This window comes from Pongo pygmaeus, chromosome 12 (genome assembly GCF_028885625.2).
Source record: "Pongo pygmaeus isolate AG05252 chromosome 12, NHGRI_mPonPyg2-v2.0_pri, whole genome shotgun sequence".
Taxonomy (NCBI): Eukaryota; Metazoa; Chordata; class Mammalia; order Primates; family Hominidae; genus Pongo; species Pongo pygmaeus.
The window spans coordinates 100,342,594-100,363,234 of NC_072385.2; the positions used below are offsets into that span (position 1 = coordinate 100,342,594).

The 20,641-nt window shown below is 38.4% G+C and overlaps 1 protein-coding gene across 2 annotated transcripts in view; it reads right to left on the reverse strand.

Moving 5' to 3' along the window:
- Positions 1-14,529: 14,529 nt before the first annotated feature.
- Positions 14,530-20,641, reverse strand: part of RASGRP3 (RAS guanyl releasing protein 3) — a 129,692-nt gene continuing 123,580 nt past the window's right edge. For both annotated transcript variants that reach the window (XM_054475214.2, XM_063648822.1), the window contains exon 18: positions 14,530-19,682. In XM_054475214.2, coding sequence (XP_054331189.1) covers positions 19,674-19,682 — 9 coding nt within the window. In that variant the 3' untranslated portion in view covers positions 14,530-19,673. The remainder of the gene's footprint in view (positions 19,683-20,641) is intronic.

The following is a 20,641-nucleotide window of genomic DNA, read 5'->3' on the forward strand; positions in this document are numbered from 1 at the left end:
CTGCTCTCCAGCCTGGGCAACAGAGGGAAACTCCATCTCAGGAAAAAAAAAAAAAAAGAAGAAGAAGAAGAAGAAGGAAGGCCTGTAGTTCAGTTCAATAAAAGTGAGTGTCTGCTATATTCTAGCACTGTGCTGGGCTGAGGTAGAAAGTCTATGCCTTGAGAAATGTCTCAGCATGGACTGAGTGACAGAGCCAGAAACATAGGTAATTGTAGCATAAATAATAATGGAAGTTATGTGTGGGTACTAGGAGAGTATGGTGTTTCCGTATTGCTTATATGGGGTGGAAATTGGCAGAAATTGGAAAGATTGCAGGGGTCAGGTAATAGAGGACTCTCCATGCCGTCCTGAGTAACTTGGAGCTACTTTGTGTACGGTAGTATACCAATAACACGGCATATTCAAGTTTGGCTCTGTGTAAATTATTGGCTCAAGAGTAGGGGATAGACTCCAGGAGGAGGGCAAAGATTAGAATCAGAAGCGTAGAGCTTAAACTAATGTGGTAGATATAGTAAGGGTATAGAAGGGGCAGATTTGAGAATTATGTCGGAGGCAATTATTATAGGAGTGTATTAGAACAAGAAATTTAGTATGAACCTCGGTTTTTGGTTTTTGGTTTTTTTGGTTTGTGATTGAGTGGATGATGAACTACCAATTGAAATCGAAATTATAAGAAGGGGGAAAGGTTTGCTGGGGGAAATGATTTCAGTCTGAAACTCCAGAAAATGCCTGGAGATAGAAGTTTGGGAATGATCAACATCCACTGATTTTTGCATTGAAACATTTCATCAGAAAAATGATTCCGAATTGAACCATCCAAAAAGGGAGGAAAGGGGCAGTGGACCAAGGTTGGAATCTTAAGGGTTAATCAGTTAAGGGATAGATGGAGCAGGGTCACAGAGCAAGAGGGATACCTAGAGAACAGTGGCGTGGAAGCTTAGGGTTGGTAGTAAGAATGGTAATTTATTACTGTTATTACTGTTTATTGAGAGCAACATGAGTACTACTATTAACTCTCTTTTCACATGTAAAGAGTATGAGGCCAGGATAGTTGAGAAGACTTGCCCATATCCATATAGTTAGTAAGCGGGGGAGCTGGAATAAACCTAGGGCCATCTGGCTCCAGAGCTCAGTAATGCACAATTCCAGATGCTACAGAGAAATTCAACGAACTAGAGTTGAAAAATAGACATATGTCTTGCGGCGTTTTTGTGTGTTGTTTTCTTGTGGCATTTTCAAGAGCAGTTTCAGAATAAAAATGAGACCAGTTTTCTGGAGTTTAAGGAAAGAATGAGAAAAGAAACCATAAATTTAGATTATAGTTGACCCTGAACAACAGGTCCATTTATATGAGAAAGTTTTTCAACCAAATGCCACTGGAAAATACAGGATTCACAGGATGTAAAGACCTCCGTATAGGGAGGGGCTGATTTTTCATATATGTGGGTTTCACAGGGCTGATTGTGGACTTGACTATGTGTGCATATTGGTATGTGCATTCGTTCAGGGGTCCTGGAACTAATCTCCTGTATACGAAGGGACCACTGTAGTTCTAGAAGCTTCACTGAGAAAGGACTGAGTAAAATAACAGTATAACATTTAGTGGAATGAAGTGATGTACTCTGGAAGGTTACAAAAAGCCAGGGTAGTCTTAAACAAAATGTAATTGAAAATCTTTAAGAACCCAAAAGTATCAATAATAGAATTATTTAGGGGTTCAAAGCAAGCATATCTAGTACTCTTTCTTTATTTATTGGTTTATAAATGAATAAATGCATGAACGACAGGCCTAGACTAGAGTGATCATAGCTCACTGCAGCCTCGACCTCCCAAGCTCAAGTGATCCTCCCACCTCAGCCTTCTGAGTAGCTGGGTCTACAGGTGGGCGCCACCATACCCGGCTAAGTTTTTTAATTTTTCATAAAGCCAGGTCCTTGCCATGTTGCCCAGGCTGGTCTCAAACTCCTAAGTTGATGCGATCCTCCCACCTTGGCCTCCCAAAGTGCTGGAATTACAGGTGTGAACCACAGCACCTGGCTTCTTACTTTTATTTATGAGGCATTTACAAAATGGTCGCGATAACAGGCTTATTTTGCAAAATGTATGAAAAGTACTATCAAGTCCTCAGAACAGGTAAGTTTATTCCCAGTTATGCAAAGTTTCCAGCACTTATCAAGGCCTTAGTCAACACCAGCTGTAATATCTCTCAAGGCTTAACTGCTTCAGAATTGTTACTTTTTCCAATAGAAACCAATTTATGTGATATGGTGTGGAAGATGATCAATCACAAGTTAACTACACAAATGTCTAACTACAGAGAAATTTGCTTCATTCTAACCCTCAATTAGTAGAAATTAGTGAAAAATTTTCTAATGAAACAACCAAAAAGTAAATTACAACCTAAAAGGATGAGCCAGGGCTTTTTAAAAAATCTTATTTGTAATGATAATGAAATGTAATAAATTTAAATTTTGTGGTGCCACTCTTTTAAGGTTAACACTTTATCAAGTTATTTAAGTGCTTACTCTGGAAAAAATAAAAGTAATGGAAAGCATTTTTCCCCTAGATACCTACTGTATAACAAACTAGGGCAATGAAATTTGTACCTATGTTAAAATTTGAGAGCAATGGGTGGATGCAACAAATACTTGCCAAACAATTCATTTAAATTACCAGGAGGCAGTCTGGTACACTAGCCACGTGATGTTGAGCAAGTTATTTAATCCATCATGTTCCAGTCTCTAAAGTGAGAGTAATTCCCACCTTCTTAGAAGAGCTGGGAGGATTAAATGTGATGATCCGTATAAAATACCACAATGTATATAGCACATAATATACACTCAGTGTTTACTATCAATACAGAAGTAACTAATATTCAGGAACTTCCTAAGCACAATCTTAGGGAGAAATCTGTTTACTCCTCCCGGTTCAGATTTGGAACAAATGTTGCAGAGAAGGGCATAGCACTCAATTATTTCCCCTACCTACAACTTCAAAACAGCCTAAGATATCCTGAGTACCCAGACATAAAGAATCTATGATGGGCAATCGGCTATGCATCTTTTTGCTTTTTTTTTTTTAAACTGTACAACATGATGTTCAAATTTGCTTTTGTATTCTACCTTTTTTTTCTAATAAATGGTTTTCCATAGTATTCAGCGTGTGACTGTAGAATAGAGCTGCTCTGTAAGAGCATTGTTAAGGACAACAAAGGGAGTGAGCTGAAGATTGGGTGACTTTGCTCATTGGCTCATGTTACAGAATTTTTTTTTTTTTTTTTTCCGTTTTTGAGACAGAGTCTCACTCTGTCACCCAGGCTGGAGTGCAGTGGCGCTATCTCGGCTCACTGCAACCTCCGCCTCCCAGGTTCAAGAGATTCTCCTGCCTCAGCCTCCCGAGTAGCTGGGACTACAGGCACATGCCACCACGCCGGCTAACTTTTTGTGTTTTAGTAGAGACAGTTTTTCACTGTATTGCTAGGATGATCTCGATCTCCTGGTGCCGTGATCCGCCTGTGTCGGCCTCCCAAAGCGCTGGGATTATAGGCGTGAGCCACCATGCCCAGCCACAATTCTTTTTATGTCCCTTTAGAACATTCCCTCTCATTGGTCACACTTTTATTTTCCCATCAAAAACAAAATAGGCTGGGTGCAGTGGGTCATACTTGTAATCCCCGCACTTTGAGAGGCCAAGGTTGGAGGATCCCACTTGAGGGCAGGAGTTCAAGACCAGCCCAGCCAACATAGCAAGACCCCATCTCTAAAAAAAAAAAAAAAAAAAAATTTTTTTTTTTTTTTAAATTAGCCGGGCATGGTGGCATATGCCTGTAGGCAGGAGGATTGCTTAGGCCCAGGAGTTTGAGGCTGCAGTGAGCTATGATTGTGCCACTGCACTCCAGCCTTGGCAACAGTGAGAACTTGTCTCTAAAAAATAAAAACACAGCCGGGAGCGGTGGCTCACCTGTAATTCCAGCATTTTGGGAGTCCGAGGCAGGCGGATCACCTGAGGTAGGAGTTCAAGACCAGCCTGGGCAACATGGCGAAACCCCATCTCTACTAGAAATAGAAAAATTAGCCAGGCATGGTGGTGTGCACCTGTAATCACAGCTGTTTGGGAGGCTGAGGCAGGAGAATCACTTGAACCTGGGAAGGGGAGGTTTCAGTGAGTTGAGATCAGGCCGCTGTACTCCAGCCTGGGTGACAGCGAGACTCCATCTCAGAAAAATAAAAATAAAAAATAAAAACACAATAAGAATATAGAATGATGCCTATGATTTAGCATAGTGTTTTCCAAAATGGAATAAGGAATAGTGCATGAAGTCACTGCAAGAGATATGCTGCTAAGTCAAGTAAATTTAAGCAAGGGAATGGGTTTCTAGATTGTCTTCCACAGTTACTTTTTCCCAAAACTAGCTGAGAAAACAACTTTTCCCAATTTACATAAAGAAGGCATTCTAACCCTTTAAATTCTTTTGTATTGTATGTATTTCCCTTAAGGATCAAATTGACCTGTCTGGGAATATTCTGAATTCAGACCAACTAAAACAATATAGGTTAGTTATGTGGGTTGTTTTCAATATAACCAGAATATTTTATGAAAACCAAATCTATGAAGATAAACTAGATAAAATAGGTAAACTGATATATGACTTCTTTCAGATTCAGTGACCTCTATGCAATAAGCTAGTTAAAACCTATGCTATCAAATCATGTCATAAAATATTTATTCCAATCACAGTCAATGTTCATTTCATCTTATTGCAAAGAATAACCTTATTTAAATTTATGATGAAATATTTTGTATATAAACTTTAAAACAATCAGGTAAGCACAAGGGCTTAAAAACCGCTAATTTGGTAAATGCCTTTATGTGTATCTGAGGGATACTTCATTATAATGCACTGTGCCAGACCAGAGAGGGGTTTCTCTGAATATGGTATACCAGATCAACCTTTTTCAGACTATAACCTCTACCATTTTCTGTGATAGAACACCACCTTCAAAGTCATTTTAGCTACAGGAAAAATAAGAGTGATGGAAAGAGGATTGTATTAGGAGTTTTTAAAAGCTTCTTGTCTCAGTTCTGCTAATAACTGGTTCTGGGTTTTTCTATTTCATTAAGTGATTATCAAAAGGATAGCTGCACATTCTGCTGCAGTCAGTCCTCACATTTGTCATTGTTACCTTGCCTCCCTTTGTTCCTCTGTGACATAGACCCTAAGGAGGATCCATACCATTCTCTTACTATTACTATTAATATTATTATTTAATTTTTTTTTTTGAGTCAGAGTTTCACTCTCATTGCCCAGGCTGGAGTGCACTGGTGCAACCCCGGCTCACTGCAGCCTCCACCTCCCGGGTTCAAGTGATTCTCCTGCCTCAGTCTCCCGAGTAGCTGGGATTACAGGTGCCCACCACCATGCCTGGCTAATATTTGTATTTTTAGTAGAGACAGGGTTTCACCATGTTGGCCAGGCTGGTCTTGAACTGACCTCAAGTGATCTGCCCACCTCGGTCTCCGAAAGTGCTGGGATTACAGACGTGAGCCACTACACCCAGCCATATTATTATTTAATTTTTAAATGGTTATTTATAGTTCAGAATTCAAAATGAAAAAAAAATGTTATTCAATGAGCTCATCTTCTCACTTTTGCCCCTCAGCCACACCGTTCCCCTCCCCAACAATAATTTATTAGGTATGTGGTGTTGTCCTCTCTCAGAGATGTTTTAAACATATAAAGGGAATAGATATATTCATTATTTCCCTCATTTGTATACTGATGATGACATGTAATACATAATGTTTTGCATCTTGGTTGTTTTTAAAAAATTTATCTTGGAGACTTGCTGTCAATTTATATAGAGTTTCTTCTTTGTTTAAAACATCTGAATGGTATTACATTGTATGGATATAACTATTTAACTAGGTCTTTATTGATAGATTTTTGGTTATTTCCAGTTATTTCCAATCCTGAACAATACCCTTGTGAAAAACCTTGTTTACTTGTAATTTCTCTTATGTCCAAGTATAGCTTGAGAGGTCACAAGTAAAAGCATGGATTCTGGACACAGACTGCTGGGGTTTGAACCCTGGCTCTACTTATGAGGTGTGTGTCTCTGGGCCTGTTACTTAACTTCTCTGCCTCAGGTTCCTCATCAGTAAGAACTTTAAGGTTAGTGCAGAGATTTGGTGACACGCCCTGTGTAAACTACTTAGAACAGTGGCTGACATATGCTGCAACTAGTAGTTACTGCTATTACTACTATCGTTATTGTCATTCTCATTTTCTTTAAGATAAATTCCCATATATGGATGTACTAGTTCAAAAAGAAGGAACGTTCCTAATCTTTATGGATGGCCAAAATGGTCTCCATCAAGGATATACAAATTTACATTCCCAGTAGTGATGTATGAATAGAATGTCTGTTTCTCGCACTTGTGCCAAGAGTATTCACATTTATTTAGTCTGATGAGTGAAACTGTTATCACAGTGTAGTTTTGTTGTTTTGTTTGTTTTTAAAGAGTCTCACTCTGTTACCCGGCTGGAGTGCAGTGGTGCGATCGGGGCTCACTGCAGCCTCGACCTCCCCAGGCTCAGGTGATCCTGCTGCTTCAGCTTCCCAAGTAGCTGTGCGCCACCACACCCGGCTAATTTTGTATTTTTGGTGGAGATGGAGTTTTGCCACCAGCCTGCTGCCCAGACTGGTCTCGAACTCCTGGACTCAAGCCATCCACCCACCTCGGCCTCCCAAAGTGTTAGGATTATAGGCGTGAGCCACCACTACCAGCCCACAGTGTGGTTTTAAGTTGCACTTCTTCTTTGTGAGGGATGTGACATGGTTTTATGAATCCCTTGGATTTCTTTTGGATTGTCCATTTAATTCATTTGCTCATTTTATTTGAAACCAGGACATTAGATTTCTTATGAATTTGTAGCTCTTTATATATTAGGGAAGTTAGCTCTGTGTTAGTGATAGGATTTGAAAATGTTTTAAAATATTTTTGTCTATTTTTCCCTTAACTTTTGGTATAATAAGCCAATCAGACTTTTTATATTGCAGATTTTTGTCAATCTTCTTTCTTATGGCTTCTGGGAACTGTGTCACACTTAGAAAGGGTTCCCCTGTTCAAGACAATAATTAAAAATAATTTTCATACTGTTCATTTGTATGGTCCTATTCCTTTCCATTTAAATCACTCATTCATTTGGAATTATCATGGTATAAGTTTTTTTTTTTTGAGGTACAAATTCAAATTTATTTTAAGATTGCTACCCAATTGTCTCAAATCATTCACTGAGTAATATTGTTTTCTGAAATGTTATGAGATGCCCACTTTAGCATATGTTTAATTACTATATTGCTGCTTCTGTTTCTGGACTTGCTGTTCTATCTATGCAGGCATCTGTAATACACTATTTTACTTGTTGAGACTTTATGTTTTAATATCTGGCAGGGCTAATTAATACTCATTACTTTGTTCAGATATTTCCTAGCTGTTTGTGTTTGGATTTCCTTCGTGCATTTTAAAATCAATTTGGTAATGCCAAAAATAAAATCTTCTCAGTGTTTTTGGGGAATCACAGTATTAAATTAAAAGGTTAACTTGAAGAGAACTGAAATCTTCATGATGATTTCTTCCTAAGGACTTGAAGCCTTTCCATTCCTTTCAGTCTTCTTTTGTGTCTCTCATGAATATTTTAAAATTTTCTTCATATAGCTTGCTTGTTTCTTAAGTTTATTCCTTGATATTTTATCTATTTTTGTCACTGGTCTTTTACTTATGTTTTCTAACTGTTTGCTGTCTACATTATGGAAACTATTTGTCTATTAATTTAATGCACAGCCACCTTGTTGATTTTTCTTACTGTTTGTAGTAAGTTTTCAGTTGATTTTCTTGGGTTTCTAGGTATAGGATTATATTACAGTAATAATTTTGCCTACTTTTAAATATACATCTATTTTCTTGTTTATTTATTTGTAGTATCTAGTACCTCAAAGGCAATGTTAGATAATCATGATGACAAGCCTTGTTATCTTAGACAAGTTCTTAGTATAAGTGCTTGCATTATTTCCTCATTAAGAATCTGGGGTGGAGCATGGTAGCTCATGCCTGTAATGCCAGCACTTTGGGAGGCCAAGGCAGGCGGAGCCCAGGAGTTAGAGACCAGCCTGGGCAACATGGCGAAATCACGTGTCTACCAAAAAAGATACAAAAATTAGCTAGGGCATGGTGGAGGCACCTGTAGTTTCAGTTACTCAGGAAACTGAGGTGGAATGATTGCTTGAGCCCAGGAGGCAGAGGTTGCAGTCAGCTGAGATCATACTGCACTCCAGCTTGGGCAACAAAACGACACTCTGAAAAAAAAAAAATTTTTTTTTGTAAGGGATCATGATGGTTTTGGGGTTGAAATAGATATATTTTAATCATATTTAGAAATTTTTATTTTGACTTTTAAGAATTTTTAAATCAAAATATATGTTGAATTCTGTCAAACATTTATTTGGTATTTATTATCATGATCATATAGTTTTATTCTTTTTATATTATTAGCATACTTATATTCATAAATATATGAATATTGAGCCATTCTTGAATTTCTAAGAATTTTCGTATTTTTACTGTATTTACAGCATTCTGGTTTGCCTTGATATTCAGAAATGAGATTATTCCAGTTCTCTTAATTTGTACAACTCTTACTGGGTTTTGGTATCAATGTTATATTTTCTTTTTGTTGTTGTTATTGTCGTTTTATTTTTTATTTTATTTGTTTCTTCACAAACAGTCCTATTGCAGAATAATGTTATATTCCCTTCATTTAAAAGCTTCTAGAAGTTTTTTCTTTGTGTTTTAAAACAATGTAAGTTACACTGAAATTATCTACACTTTAAAAGTTCAATAAAAATTTTCTGAGCCCGATGATAATTTTGGACAGTAGCTCTTAAACAACTGTACTTTTTTTAAATTTTATTTATTTGTTTTTTTGAGACGGAGTCTCACTCTATAGCCCAGGCTGGAGTGCAGTGGCGCAATCTCGGCTCACTGCAAGCTCCGCCTCCCGGATTCACGCCATTCTGCCTCAGCCTCCTGAGTAGCTGGGACCACAGGTGCCCGCCACCGCGCCCGGCTAATTTTTTGTATGTTTAGTAGAGACAGGGTTTCACCGTGTTAGCCAGGATGGTCTCAATCTCCTGATCTCGTGATCCGCCCGCCTCGGCCTCCCAAAGTGCTGGGATTACAGGCGTGAGCCACCGCGCCCGGCTTTTTTTGTTTTGTTTTGTTTTGTTTTTAATTCTTAGATCAGTTTTTGTAAATTATATTTTCCTAGAAAATTATTCACTTTTTGTTTTTATTTTTTGGCTTGGATTTGAGAAGTTTAGCCATTTATTTGTACTCTTTCTTGTCTGTGAACGTATTTAAGACTAAAACTTTTTCTCTGAGTAGTGCTGAGGCTGAATCTTGTAGTTATTCTGATCTGTATTTTCATGATCATTTGCTAGTCTTTGATTTCCTCTCTTATTCAAGAGCTCTTTGGAAGAGGTAGGTTTTGTGTTGTTTTGTTTTCATTTCTGAACTTTAGCTACTTCATTTTTCTGGTTTTGCTATCAAGTTCTAATTTTATAGCATTACAGCATAATTTCCTCTGTATTATTTCCCAGTATTGAAACTTGATATATCTCTTGTGGCCTAATCTGTGGTCAATTTTTGTGGCTGTCTCATTGAAGAAGATGGAACAGGAGATGTATCTCTGTTTTCAAAGGACAGAGTTCAATATATACATTTATCAATTGTAGCATCATGGTTTAGAGTACAGACTCTGGAGCCAGGTTGATGAGAACCAAATGTCAGATTCACTACTGTGATCTTATGCAAATTACTTCATTTCTCTGTGCCTCAGTTTCTTCATCTGTAAAATGGCTAATGGCTGTAATAATAGCATCTACCTCTTAGGGTGTTGAGAGGACTCAGTGCATTAATATGTGCAAAATATTTTGAACAGTGTCTGGAATGGAATAAATACTGTATATGTTTTAGCTGTTATAAGTATTTAGATCTAACGTGTTAATTAGTTCTAGAGCAGCATCACTGTCCAATTGAAATATAATACAGGCCACACATTCAATTTCAAGTTTAAAGTAGCCGTCTTAAGGAAGTTTTTTAAAAGTGAAATTTTATTTAACCCATTATATCAAAACCATTATTATTACATGTATCAATAGAAAAAATTATTAACAACTTATTTACCTTCTTTGTTTTGTGCTATTTGAAATCTGGCATATTTTGTACTTACGGCACCTGTCAATTTGGACTAGCCACATTTCAAGTGCTCATTAGCCACATGTAGCCAGTGGCTACCGTGTTGAATGGCACAGGTCTAAGCGCCTTATTTTTTGTGTACTTGGTACTTGGTTATATCATGAGCTGAGTGAGAGGATAATAAATATTTTATACCACTAATATATTTCTGTGTATCTTTGAATCATCTATTCTTTTTGTTCTATAAATGATGATGCTCTATAATTTGGGACAAAGATATTCATAATTATATTTTGATTGTGATCTGTATCCATTAGCATTAAAATGAGTCTACTTTTGTCTCTTTTTTTGTTTTTGAAACGGAGTCTCTCGCTCTGTCACCTAGGCTGGAGTGCAGTGGCGCAATCTCGGCTCACTGCAAGCTCTGCCTCCTGGGTTCATGCCATTCTCCTGCCTCAGCCTCCTGAGTAGCTGGGACTACAGGCACCTGCCACCACGCCCAGCTAATTTTTTTGTATTCTTAGTACAGACGGGGTTTCACCATGTTAGCCAGGATGGTCTCGATCTCCTGACCTCATGATCCACCCACCTCGGCCTCCCAAAGTGATTACAGGCGTGAGCCACTGCGCTGGGTCCATTTTTGTCTCTTTTTGTGCCTTTTTTTTTTTTTTTTTTTTTTTTTTTTGAGACAGAGTTTTGCTCTTGTTGCCCAGGCTGGAATGCAATAGCGCGATCTCGGCTCACTGCAACCTCCACCTCCCGGGTTCAAGTGATTCTCCTGCCTCAGCCTCCCCAGTAGCTAGGATTACAGGCACATGCCACCTCGCCTGGCTAATTTTGTTTTTTTAGTAGAGATGGGGTTTCTCCATGTTGGTCAGGCTGGTCTCAAACTCTCGATCTCAGGTGATCCGCCTGCCTCGGCCTCCCAAAGTGGTGGGATTACAGGCGTGAGCCACCGCGCCTGGCCTTTTTTTGTGCCTTTCGCCTTGAATTTAATTTTGTGTGATACTATATTTATGATCAATGTTTTCTTTCTGCTTGCATTTGTTTGGTATATATTTGCCCATTTAAAAAAGTTTTCAGCCACCTGAATCACTTTATGGCAAGTCTCTTGTGCACAGCATAGAATTGGGGTTTTTCGGTGGTGGTGTTATCAGTCTGAGTACCCTTTAAAAAAAAAGTGAGTTCCCCTTCCTGTGTCCATGTGTTCTCATTGTTCAATTCCCATCTATGAGTGAGAACATGTGGTGTTTGGTTTTTTGTCCTTGCGATAGTTTACTGAGAATGATGATTTCCAATTTCATCCATGTCCCTACAAAGGACATGAACTCATCATTTTTTATGGCTGCATAGTATTCCATGGTGTATATGTGCCACATTTTCTTAATCCAGTCTATCATTGTTGGACATTTGGGTTGGTTCCAAGTCTTTGCTATTGTGAATAGTGCCGCAATAAACATACGTGTGCATGTGTCTTTATAGCAGCATGATTTATAGTCCTTTGGGTATATACCCAGTAATGGGATGGCTGGGTCAAATGGTATTTCAAGTTCTAGATCCCTGAGGAATCGCCACACTGACTTCCACAAGGGTTGAACTAGTTTACAGTCCCACCAACAGTGTAAAAGTGTTCCTATTTCTCCGCATCCTCTCCAGCACCTGTTATTTCCTGACTTTTTAATGATTGCCATTCTAACTGGTGTGAGATGGTATCTCATTGTGGTTTTGATTTGCATTTCTCTGATGGCCAGTGATGATGAGCATTTTTTCCTGTGTCTTTTGGCTGCATAAATGTCTTCTTTTGAGAAGTGTCTGTTCATATCCTTCACCCACTTTTTGATGGGGACTGTTGCGGGGTGGGGGGGAAGGGGGAGGGATAGCATTAGGAGATATACGTAATGCTAAATGACGAGTTAATGGGTGCAGCACACCAGCATGGCACATGTATACATATGTAACTAACTTGCACATTGTGCACATGTACCCTAAAACTTAAAGTATAATAATAATAAAAAAAAATTAAAAAAATAAAATAAAATAAAGTGAGTTTAGCCCATTTATATTTATATAACAGATGTTTGAATTTAGTTCTATTATTTTAAGTTCTGTTTTCTATTTTTATAACTTTTAAACATCTTTCATATAGCATTTCTTTGCTTTGGTTTTTGCATCTACTCTGATATTTAGGAAGACTTAAAATTTTGCTGTAATGTGGACCTTTATAACTATGTTGAATTGCCTTCACCTTACACTTCTTTAGAAAGAATTACCAAAAAAAAAGTGATCTAAAATCTGGAAATAAGGCAGAAGATGGCTGTATGTCCTTGGGTGTCATTCTGCAGCAATGTCTGACAAGCCTGCCTGAGAGACATCTGTCTTTCTAGAAGCAGTTCTCAAGTTCAGTACCCAACTAGCATCATCAGCGCCAGCATCATGTGGGAACTTAGAAATGCAAGTTCTCAGGCCCTGCCCCAGACCAACAGAATCAGAAACTCTGTGAATGAGGCCCAGCAATCTGTGCTTTAACAAACCTTCAGGTGACTCTGATGCATGGACAATGGTTCTCAGCCAGGAGCAATTTTGTCACCTGGGGACATTTGCAAATGTCTGAAGACATTTTTAATTATAAAGGAAGTACTAATGGTATCTAGAAGGCAGAGGCCAGGGATGCTGTTAAATACCCTACAGTGCACAGGACAGCCCCCTTCCCACTTCTCAACAAAGAATTCTCTGTCCCCAAATGTCAATAGTACAGAGATATAGGAACCTTCTTTAGGGGAATGTAATTTGTTTCATTTACTATTTACTATGGATTAGGGCTCAGTTTCTAACTTCCAGAAAATGAGTAAGATACAACAGATTTGCTGAGGCAGGAGAATGGCGTGAACCCGGAGGGCAGAGCCTGCAGTGAGCCGAGATCGTGCCACTGCACTCCAGTCTAGGCAACAGAGCAAGACTCCGTCTCAAAAAAGAAAAAGATACAACAGATTTTTATCGGGTAGAGGTGTAAATTATTTCTATCTAGTAGAGGAGATAACCTCAAAGATTATGGTTTAATTGCCTTGTAGAATATTATATTCATGTGTGCTGTGTAGCAAAATACCCTAATACCTAGTAACATAAAACAATAAGATTTATTATTACCATGATTTCTGTGAGTCAGGAATTCATTAAGTAGCTTTAATTCTTGGAAAAACAATTTTCATATGCTCTGTAGCAATTTTGTTTTCTGGTGAGTTTTCTGACATCTGTCTAACTGTCCTTTTTTCTTTCTTTTCATATCCCCTTGGTTTTGGTTTTACCTCTGTTTTAATCTTGAGCTTTTATTCAAAATCTGTGGGAAGTTCCTGTAGGGAAGGAACCAGAGTAGAGCTCAGGCCAGGTGAAATTTCTCTTATGATCCTAGGTTTTGAGTGTGAGTTCAATTAGTCTTTACATTTTGCTGGGCACTGGCAACTATGGGATTTTTTTTTTTTTCTTCCATCATAAAGACCCTCTGGCATTCTGCTGTTACAGAGACAGATTGCTTCTAGCAAATATTGTTTGTCAGTGTGCTCTGGCTCTCCTGCTTCTCAGAACCAAACAGGCCCGGGAAGCTCCTGCCACTGGCTAATATATCCTTGTTTCTTCTGTTATAAACAAAGATTGAGGATGTGCACTTCAGAGTGTGCCCTTCTCTCTGAGTGGGATATTTGCTGCCGCCTGGTGTGTGTGTGTGTGTGTGTGTATTTGCTGCCGCCTGGTGTGTGTGTGTGTGTTTTGAGGCAAAGTCTCACTCTAGGCTGGGGTGCAGTGGCATGATCTTGGCTCACTTGCAATCTCCGCCTCCCGGGTTCAAGCGATTCTCCTGCCTCAGCCTCCCGAGTAGCTGGAATTACAGGTGCGTACTGCCATACCTAGCTAATTTTTGTATTTTTAGTAGAGACGGGGTTTCACCATGTTGACCAGGCTGATCTTGAACTCCTGGCCTCAAGTGATCCACCCACCTTGGCCTCCCAAAGTGCTGCGATTACAGACACGAGCCACCGCACCCGGCCCTGTGTGTATGTTTTAAATAATTGCAGCTACTGAATCCCTCTCTCCCAGAGCGATGTCAGTCCTCGTCCTCCTTCCTGAAAGCCCCTTTGATCAGTCTCTGATGCTCTGGACCATCTTTCCTCTGTTGGGCCAGGATTTGAGTTCTCACCGGCTTTTTCTGCAAATGAAAATTGTTTTTTGTTTTTATTCTCACTGATGCTTTTTTAAATGATTTCCAGTAAGAAAAGGAATAATGATTTATTTTCCCCCAACTTTTTAAAAAATCACAAACCTTTATAAAAGTTTAAAAAATAGTACAATGAACATCCACATACCCTTTACCTAGAGTCAACATTTTGGTATTTTCCCACATTTCTTTTTATCTTTCTGCACAAATAGAAACTTTTTTAAAATTTTGACCCTTTGAAAGTTGCAGATATTGATATTTTATCCCTAGCTACTTCTCCTAAAAAGAGAGATTCTCCTACATAACCATAAAATTGTTACCACACTGAAGAAGTGAATTAACATTCATTCAATACATCAACTAATATATACTCCTTATTTATTTATTTATTTATTTATTTATTTATTTATTTATTTTGAGACAGAGTCTCACTCCGTCACCCAGGCTGAAGTACAGTGGTGCCATCTTTGGCTCCCTGCAACCTCCACCTCCCTGGTTCAAGTGATTCTCCTCCCTCAGCCTCCCAAGTAGCTGGGATTACAGTCATGCATCACCACGCTCAGCTACTTTTTGTATTTTTAGCATTTTTTTTAGGGGTTTCATCATGTTGGCCAGGCTGGTCTCGAACTCCTGACTTCAAGTGATCTGCCTACCTCGGCCTCCCAAAGTGCTGGGATTACAAGCATGAGCCACCACACCTGGCCTATACTCCATATTTAAATCTTTCCAGTTGTCCCCCAAATGCCTGCTTTACTTTTTTTTTTTTTTTTTTTTTAATCTAGACAGTGTCTCGCTCTGTTGCCCAGGCTGGAGTGCAGTGGCACAATCATAGCTCGCTGCAGCCTCGAACTCCTGTGTTTAAGTAGTCTTCCTGCCTCAGCCTCTCAAAGCACTGGTACTATAGGCGTGAGCCACTGCTTTCTTCAAAATTTGACCCAGAATCCAATCAAGGTTTGTAACATTGCATTTCACTGTTGTGTTTCATTCGATCTTTTTTGATCCAAAATTGCCCTTTCCCTCCTTTTTCTGTTCGTGATATTTTATTTTTGAAGTGTTCAGGCCAGTTGCCTTGTAGAATACTCCAAGTAATTCTTTCTTCATGCTCCTGTGGATAAACTGCATGTCACTTAGATTCTGAATGGGTATGAATTGCAACGTGATATGCTAGCAACATTTTTAAAAGACAAGATAAAGTAATCATTTTTGTTTGAGGTCTGAGTGCTCTCTAGACTTAGGCCTGCAGGTTTTGGATGCAGCCAGGAGGAAGCCATTTCCTGATTAAGCCTTAAATGCCAAGAAGTTTCCTATACTTACCCACCTTCAATAGTTGTAAAATACATTCCAGTTATCGAGTAAATGCTTTTTATTTTAAAAAGTAATGTTTGTTTTCCTCCTGTCTCCCTGTGTAAACTAATAAATTCTTTTAGGAGCCAACCTTTTGAATATATTTATGTTTTATCCCATTTATGTATACCCAATATATGGATTTTTCTCTAACCTCATTTACATTTTACCCATTTGGTTTCTTAATCTTGCAGGCCTGTTTTCAAACAGGACAAGACTAGTCAGTGTTACAATCAAACCAGAACTAATCCTACACACACATAGTGCCAGAAATAAGAAAATCTCTTTTGACTATTTTAATTAATACTTCTGTTTAATCTTTTTTTTTTTTTTTTTTACAGAGTCTTGCTGTTTCGCCCAGGCTGTAGTGCAGTGGCGCCATCTCAGCTCACTGCAAGCTCTGCCTCCTGGGTTCACGCCATTCTCCTGCCTCAGCCTCCCAAATGGCTGGGACTATAGGTGTGCACTACCATGCCCGGCTAATTTTTTTTGTATTTTATTACAGATGGGGTTTCACCGTGTTAGCCAGGATGGTCTCGATCTCCTGACCTTGTGATCTACCCACTTTGGGCCTCCCAAAGTGCTGGGATTACAGGCATGAGCCACCATAAATCTTTTTTTAACAGAAAATTTAGTTAAATATTGGGTTTAGAGCCTCCAAATATATAGCCATATAATATAGAGAAAATCTGGGCTCTTGAGACAATTTTAAAGAAGAATCCTGCTTAATTGCAAAATAATAATAACAGAAGGTCTTTACAAATACTTTTACATATATTATCTGACTTGATCTTTACCAAAACTCTATGAGATAGTTGAAGAGGGTGGTGAAATCTCTTTTTTTCAAATGAAGAAATTGAGGCTCAAATAGATGTACCTGACTTGCCCAGGATTCCATGACTATAAGCAGCCAAGATGAGGTTTCAGTCTGGTTGGGAATTGCGTGCTAAAAGTACACTTTTGTGGTACAGTTTCACTGAATTGATCTCCTCAGTCATTCTAGAGCTTTATACATTTTGGCAAAATTAACATATTTATCTTAGGAATAATTAAGCTTCCTACCATCAATAACAGTTTGATGTTCTCTTCTGTAGAAGTCCCGCCTTCATTTTTAAATTGCAAACTCCTCTGTCCATTGTAGAAACTTACCATGAAAATCTGGGCACATTATTGCTTCAAGGGATATCCACTCAACACAAGGGTTCAAATAACCAATCATGGCTTCTATGGTTTAGGCAGATCTGAGAAAGCATCAGTCAATTTGTAGATGCTCCAATGAAGATGCAATTGAAGCATTTAATAAATCCTGCCTTCATACCTCATTTTCATTGTTAAGAAGAGTTTACTTTTGTTTTTCCTTTCAATTTTCAGGGCGACAGTGATCATCAAACCTACAAAATGAAGGTCAGGAGAAGTCAATTGTGATTGTTCTTTTTGCCCCATCATGGATTTGCCTATTTTGTTTATTTTACTGATGATGGGAAATTGATAGATTGGAAACATCAGAGTCATTGGTTGTCAGTAAATGATATAATCAAAATTATAAGGCAGTTTTGTTACAGACTTAAATTAGTCTTCAGCAAAGTAATAATAGAGGTGTGTGTGTGTGTGTGTGTGTGTGTGTGTGTGTGTGTGTGTGTATACAGTAAGTCCTCACTTAACATGGTCTGTAGGTTCTTGGAAACAGCAACTTTAAGTCAAATGAAGTATTCAAACTGGTCCTCCACAAGGTAATTTCATTCAATTTCCTTTCATTACAACGTTGATGAGAAAAAAAGTTGGTCTTGTTATAGTTGTTTCAAGACCAACTTCAAGTTGTTAAAGTAGCAGTTTCCAAGAATCTACGGACAAATGAGGACTTACTGTGTATATACACACACAATATACAGGCCCATATGTGATTTATATATGTATATACATAGTTACTTGTTCTTTTTTATTTTTTACTCAAGTTACATTTAATATCTTTGTCACAGGAAGGCTGACAATATAAAACTTCCTATGTATGAAAACTCAAAAATAACCAAAGTGGCAAGTGAATAATTCCTTTGAGAAGCAAAAGAACAGTACAATGTTTATTAACACGTTTCTTCCTGAATTTTCTTCAATTTTTTTAAACACACAAAAAAGCTTTTCTGTACTTAGATTGATGTTTTCTGTTTTTAATGTTGTTAACATGCATATCATTGCATTTATGGGTAGTAGTAGATAGTGTAATATACATGAAACCAACATCTAGGGATGGCTGCCTTCTGAGTGCTTTACAGATGGCGCATTCTCTTATTATCCAGCTTAATCACAGCTCCCTCAACTGATAACTTCACTTCATCTGCAGTATTTCCATCTGTAAATCTGGTTGGCACAAGTTGGTTTTAACATATTTGGAACCATATTTTAAATCACTAGAACCACTTTGCCTTAATGCCCATGGGCTGTCAGCTCCCAAGGGCCAAGACCAAGTTTTTCTTAACTTTGTGCATATAGCATGGGACCTGCCCAGAACAGGTACTCAACAATTTTGCTGCGCAGAACTGTCCTCAATGGAGAAAAGAAAGCAGAAAGGCTTTACTGAAAACTGCCCCAAATACAAACAAATTCCATTTAAATGGAATATATACATTTTAGCCCTCAAATGCAGACCAGTGCACCTCTGTGTAGTTTCCGACTAGTCACCTGATAACAGATCATTCCTGTCATTCACAGGTTCAGTCCCATCTCTGTTTTTCAGTATCTTGAATCAAGTTCTCTCTCCTCTAATCATGGAAGAAATAGACCCATAACTAGTTATTTTAGGTAAATGGGAGCTATTTAAAAGATTGATATTTTAAAAGCTTAAATGTTAATCAAATATGATTTATGATTATTTTCTTTCTATGAATATTCTTTCATTGTGGAAGGCAGTTTCTTAGGAAGAGAACAAGGGTTCTCTTTTACAGCAGAAAGTTTGGTTGGTTTTTTTTTTTCGCAAAATTCTTGAGTTTTAAAAAATTGGTGGTTGTTTTGCGTTTCACCTAGTAGCTTATTCAATGGTTTGTTTTTCTGCTAAATGTTAACCTTCAAACCTTGAATTAATTTCTTAATTGCTATTTCTACTTCAGGAATCTTAAGAAAGATGGCTTAACCCAGTCAGAAGGGACAAGCATAATTTTCTTCCATGGCTATTGTAAGTATTAGGAGAGCTTTCACGACCATGCTATAGCTTCCTAGTGACGCAGAATTGGTAAGACTTGTGTGATATATACATGTGTGACTTGTTACATATCATAGCAACTGTATAGTGGGAACGATGTAAACAGCTTCTCCTTGCAGCTGACCATCATTAGAAGAATCACTGCATTCCAGTGTCTGATGAGCTTCCTTGTCCTCAGGAAAATGTTAAGTCCTGGTCCCATCCAAAAAGCACACCAAGAAAAACAAAACAAAAAATGAAAAAAACCCTCTAAATAAACTCCTTGTTAACTGTTCCCTGCCACAGCACACACAAAAGTTTATAAAAATATTGAAAGGATATTCTCACAAAAAAAGTGAAGTCTGAGTTTACAGAATGAGTATCAAGTACATGCAAAAAAGCTTTCATTTCACCCGTATATAAATGGTCTAGAGAAAGATACATGAGAAAAGTACTGACTACATAACACAGTCTTTGTGGCACTTAACTAGGGGTAGGAGAGGAGGAAATAAATAGTTCATAGTTAGGGTCAATTCTCCGTCCCATAGTCCAAACATGGAGATCCCACAGTGTCCCAAGGCGGTAAACATCCAGGTATCTTTCCAGATAACTTCCTGAGAGTCAGAGCTTTCTTCAGAGTTTCTCGTCTTGCCCCTTCCGAAAGCCAACATTATTGCCTTCAGTTTCCGCAGCCTGAAGTCAGCCGTCCTGAAACACAAATTGGAACCTATTGCATGGCTGGATCTCATGTAACAAAATAAGAGTGTTCCTAGAAAGCAGTTTTTCAGATGAATTTGAGGGAACATCTGAAATGATCAGTACCTCGTAGTCTCAGGATTTAGTGGGAATTAGGAGATCATGTAGGTAGCTGGGTGCAGTGGCTCAGACCTATAATCCCAGCACTTTGGGAGGCTGAGGTGGGAGGATCACTTGAGGCCAGGAGTTCAAGACCAGCCTGGTAAATATAGCAAGACCCCGTCTCTACAGAAAAATAAATAAAAACCAGCTGGGTGTGGTGGCACATGCCTGCAGGCCCAGCTACTTGGGAGGCTGAGATGGGAGGATCACTTGAGCCCAGGAGTTTGAGGCTGTGGTGAGCTATGACCGCACCAATGCAGTCCTGCCTGGGGGACAGTGAAATCTTGTCTCAGAAAAAAAAAAAAAAGAGAGAGAGAGATCATGTAGTTCACCCAGCACATGAACTCTTAAAGACTCCTATATGGAGTCCAACTAGGATGTTGACCTCAAAGGTTGTGCCACAAATCATTAGTCCCTCAAAATGATCCTTGTTAAAAGGTTTCCCTCTCAGAAATCCACAGTGTAAATTAGTGCAAGAGGCACTGAGAAAATCTGTAAATCTACTTATGTATATGTATATATGTATGACTATATAAGTATATTACATATATTCATAAACATATTCCATTTTATTTAGTCAGCATTTCCCAACCCTTTTATGATAAATATTTGTTGACTAAATTTAACTTAGTAGAAGATAAAGGAAAACAAAAGAAGAAGTTTAAAGGAAATACATGTATTCTTACTGCCAAGAGAGTAATCTCGAACTGTTCTGACATGTAAGGGCTCTGTGGTCATTGGGGAGATGACATACACTGCCACAGAAAATGTTCTTACCCTTATATTTTAAAATGAGCGTAAATCCTGGA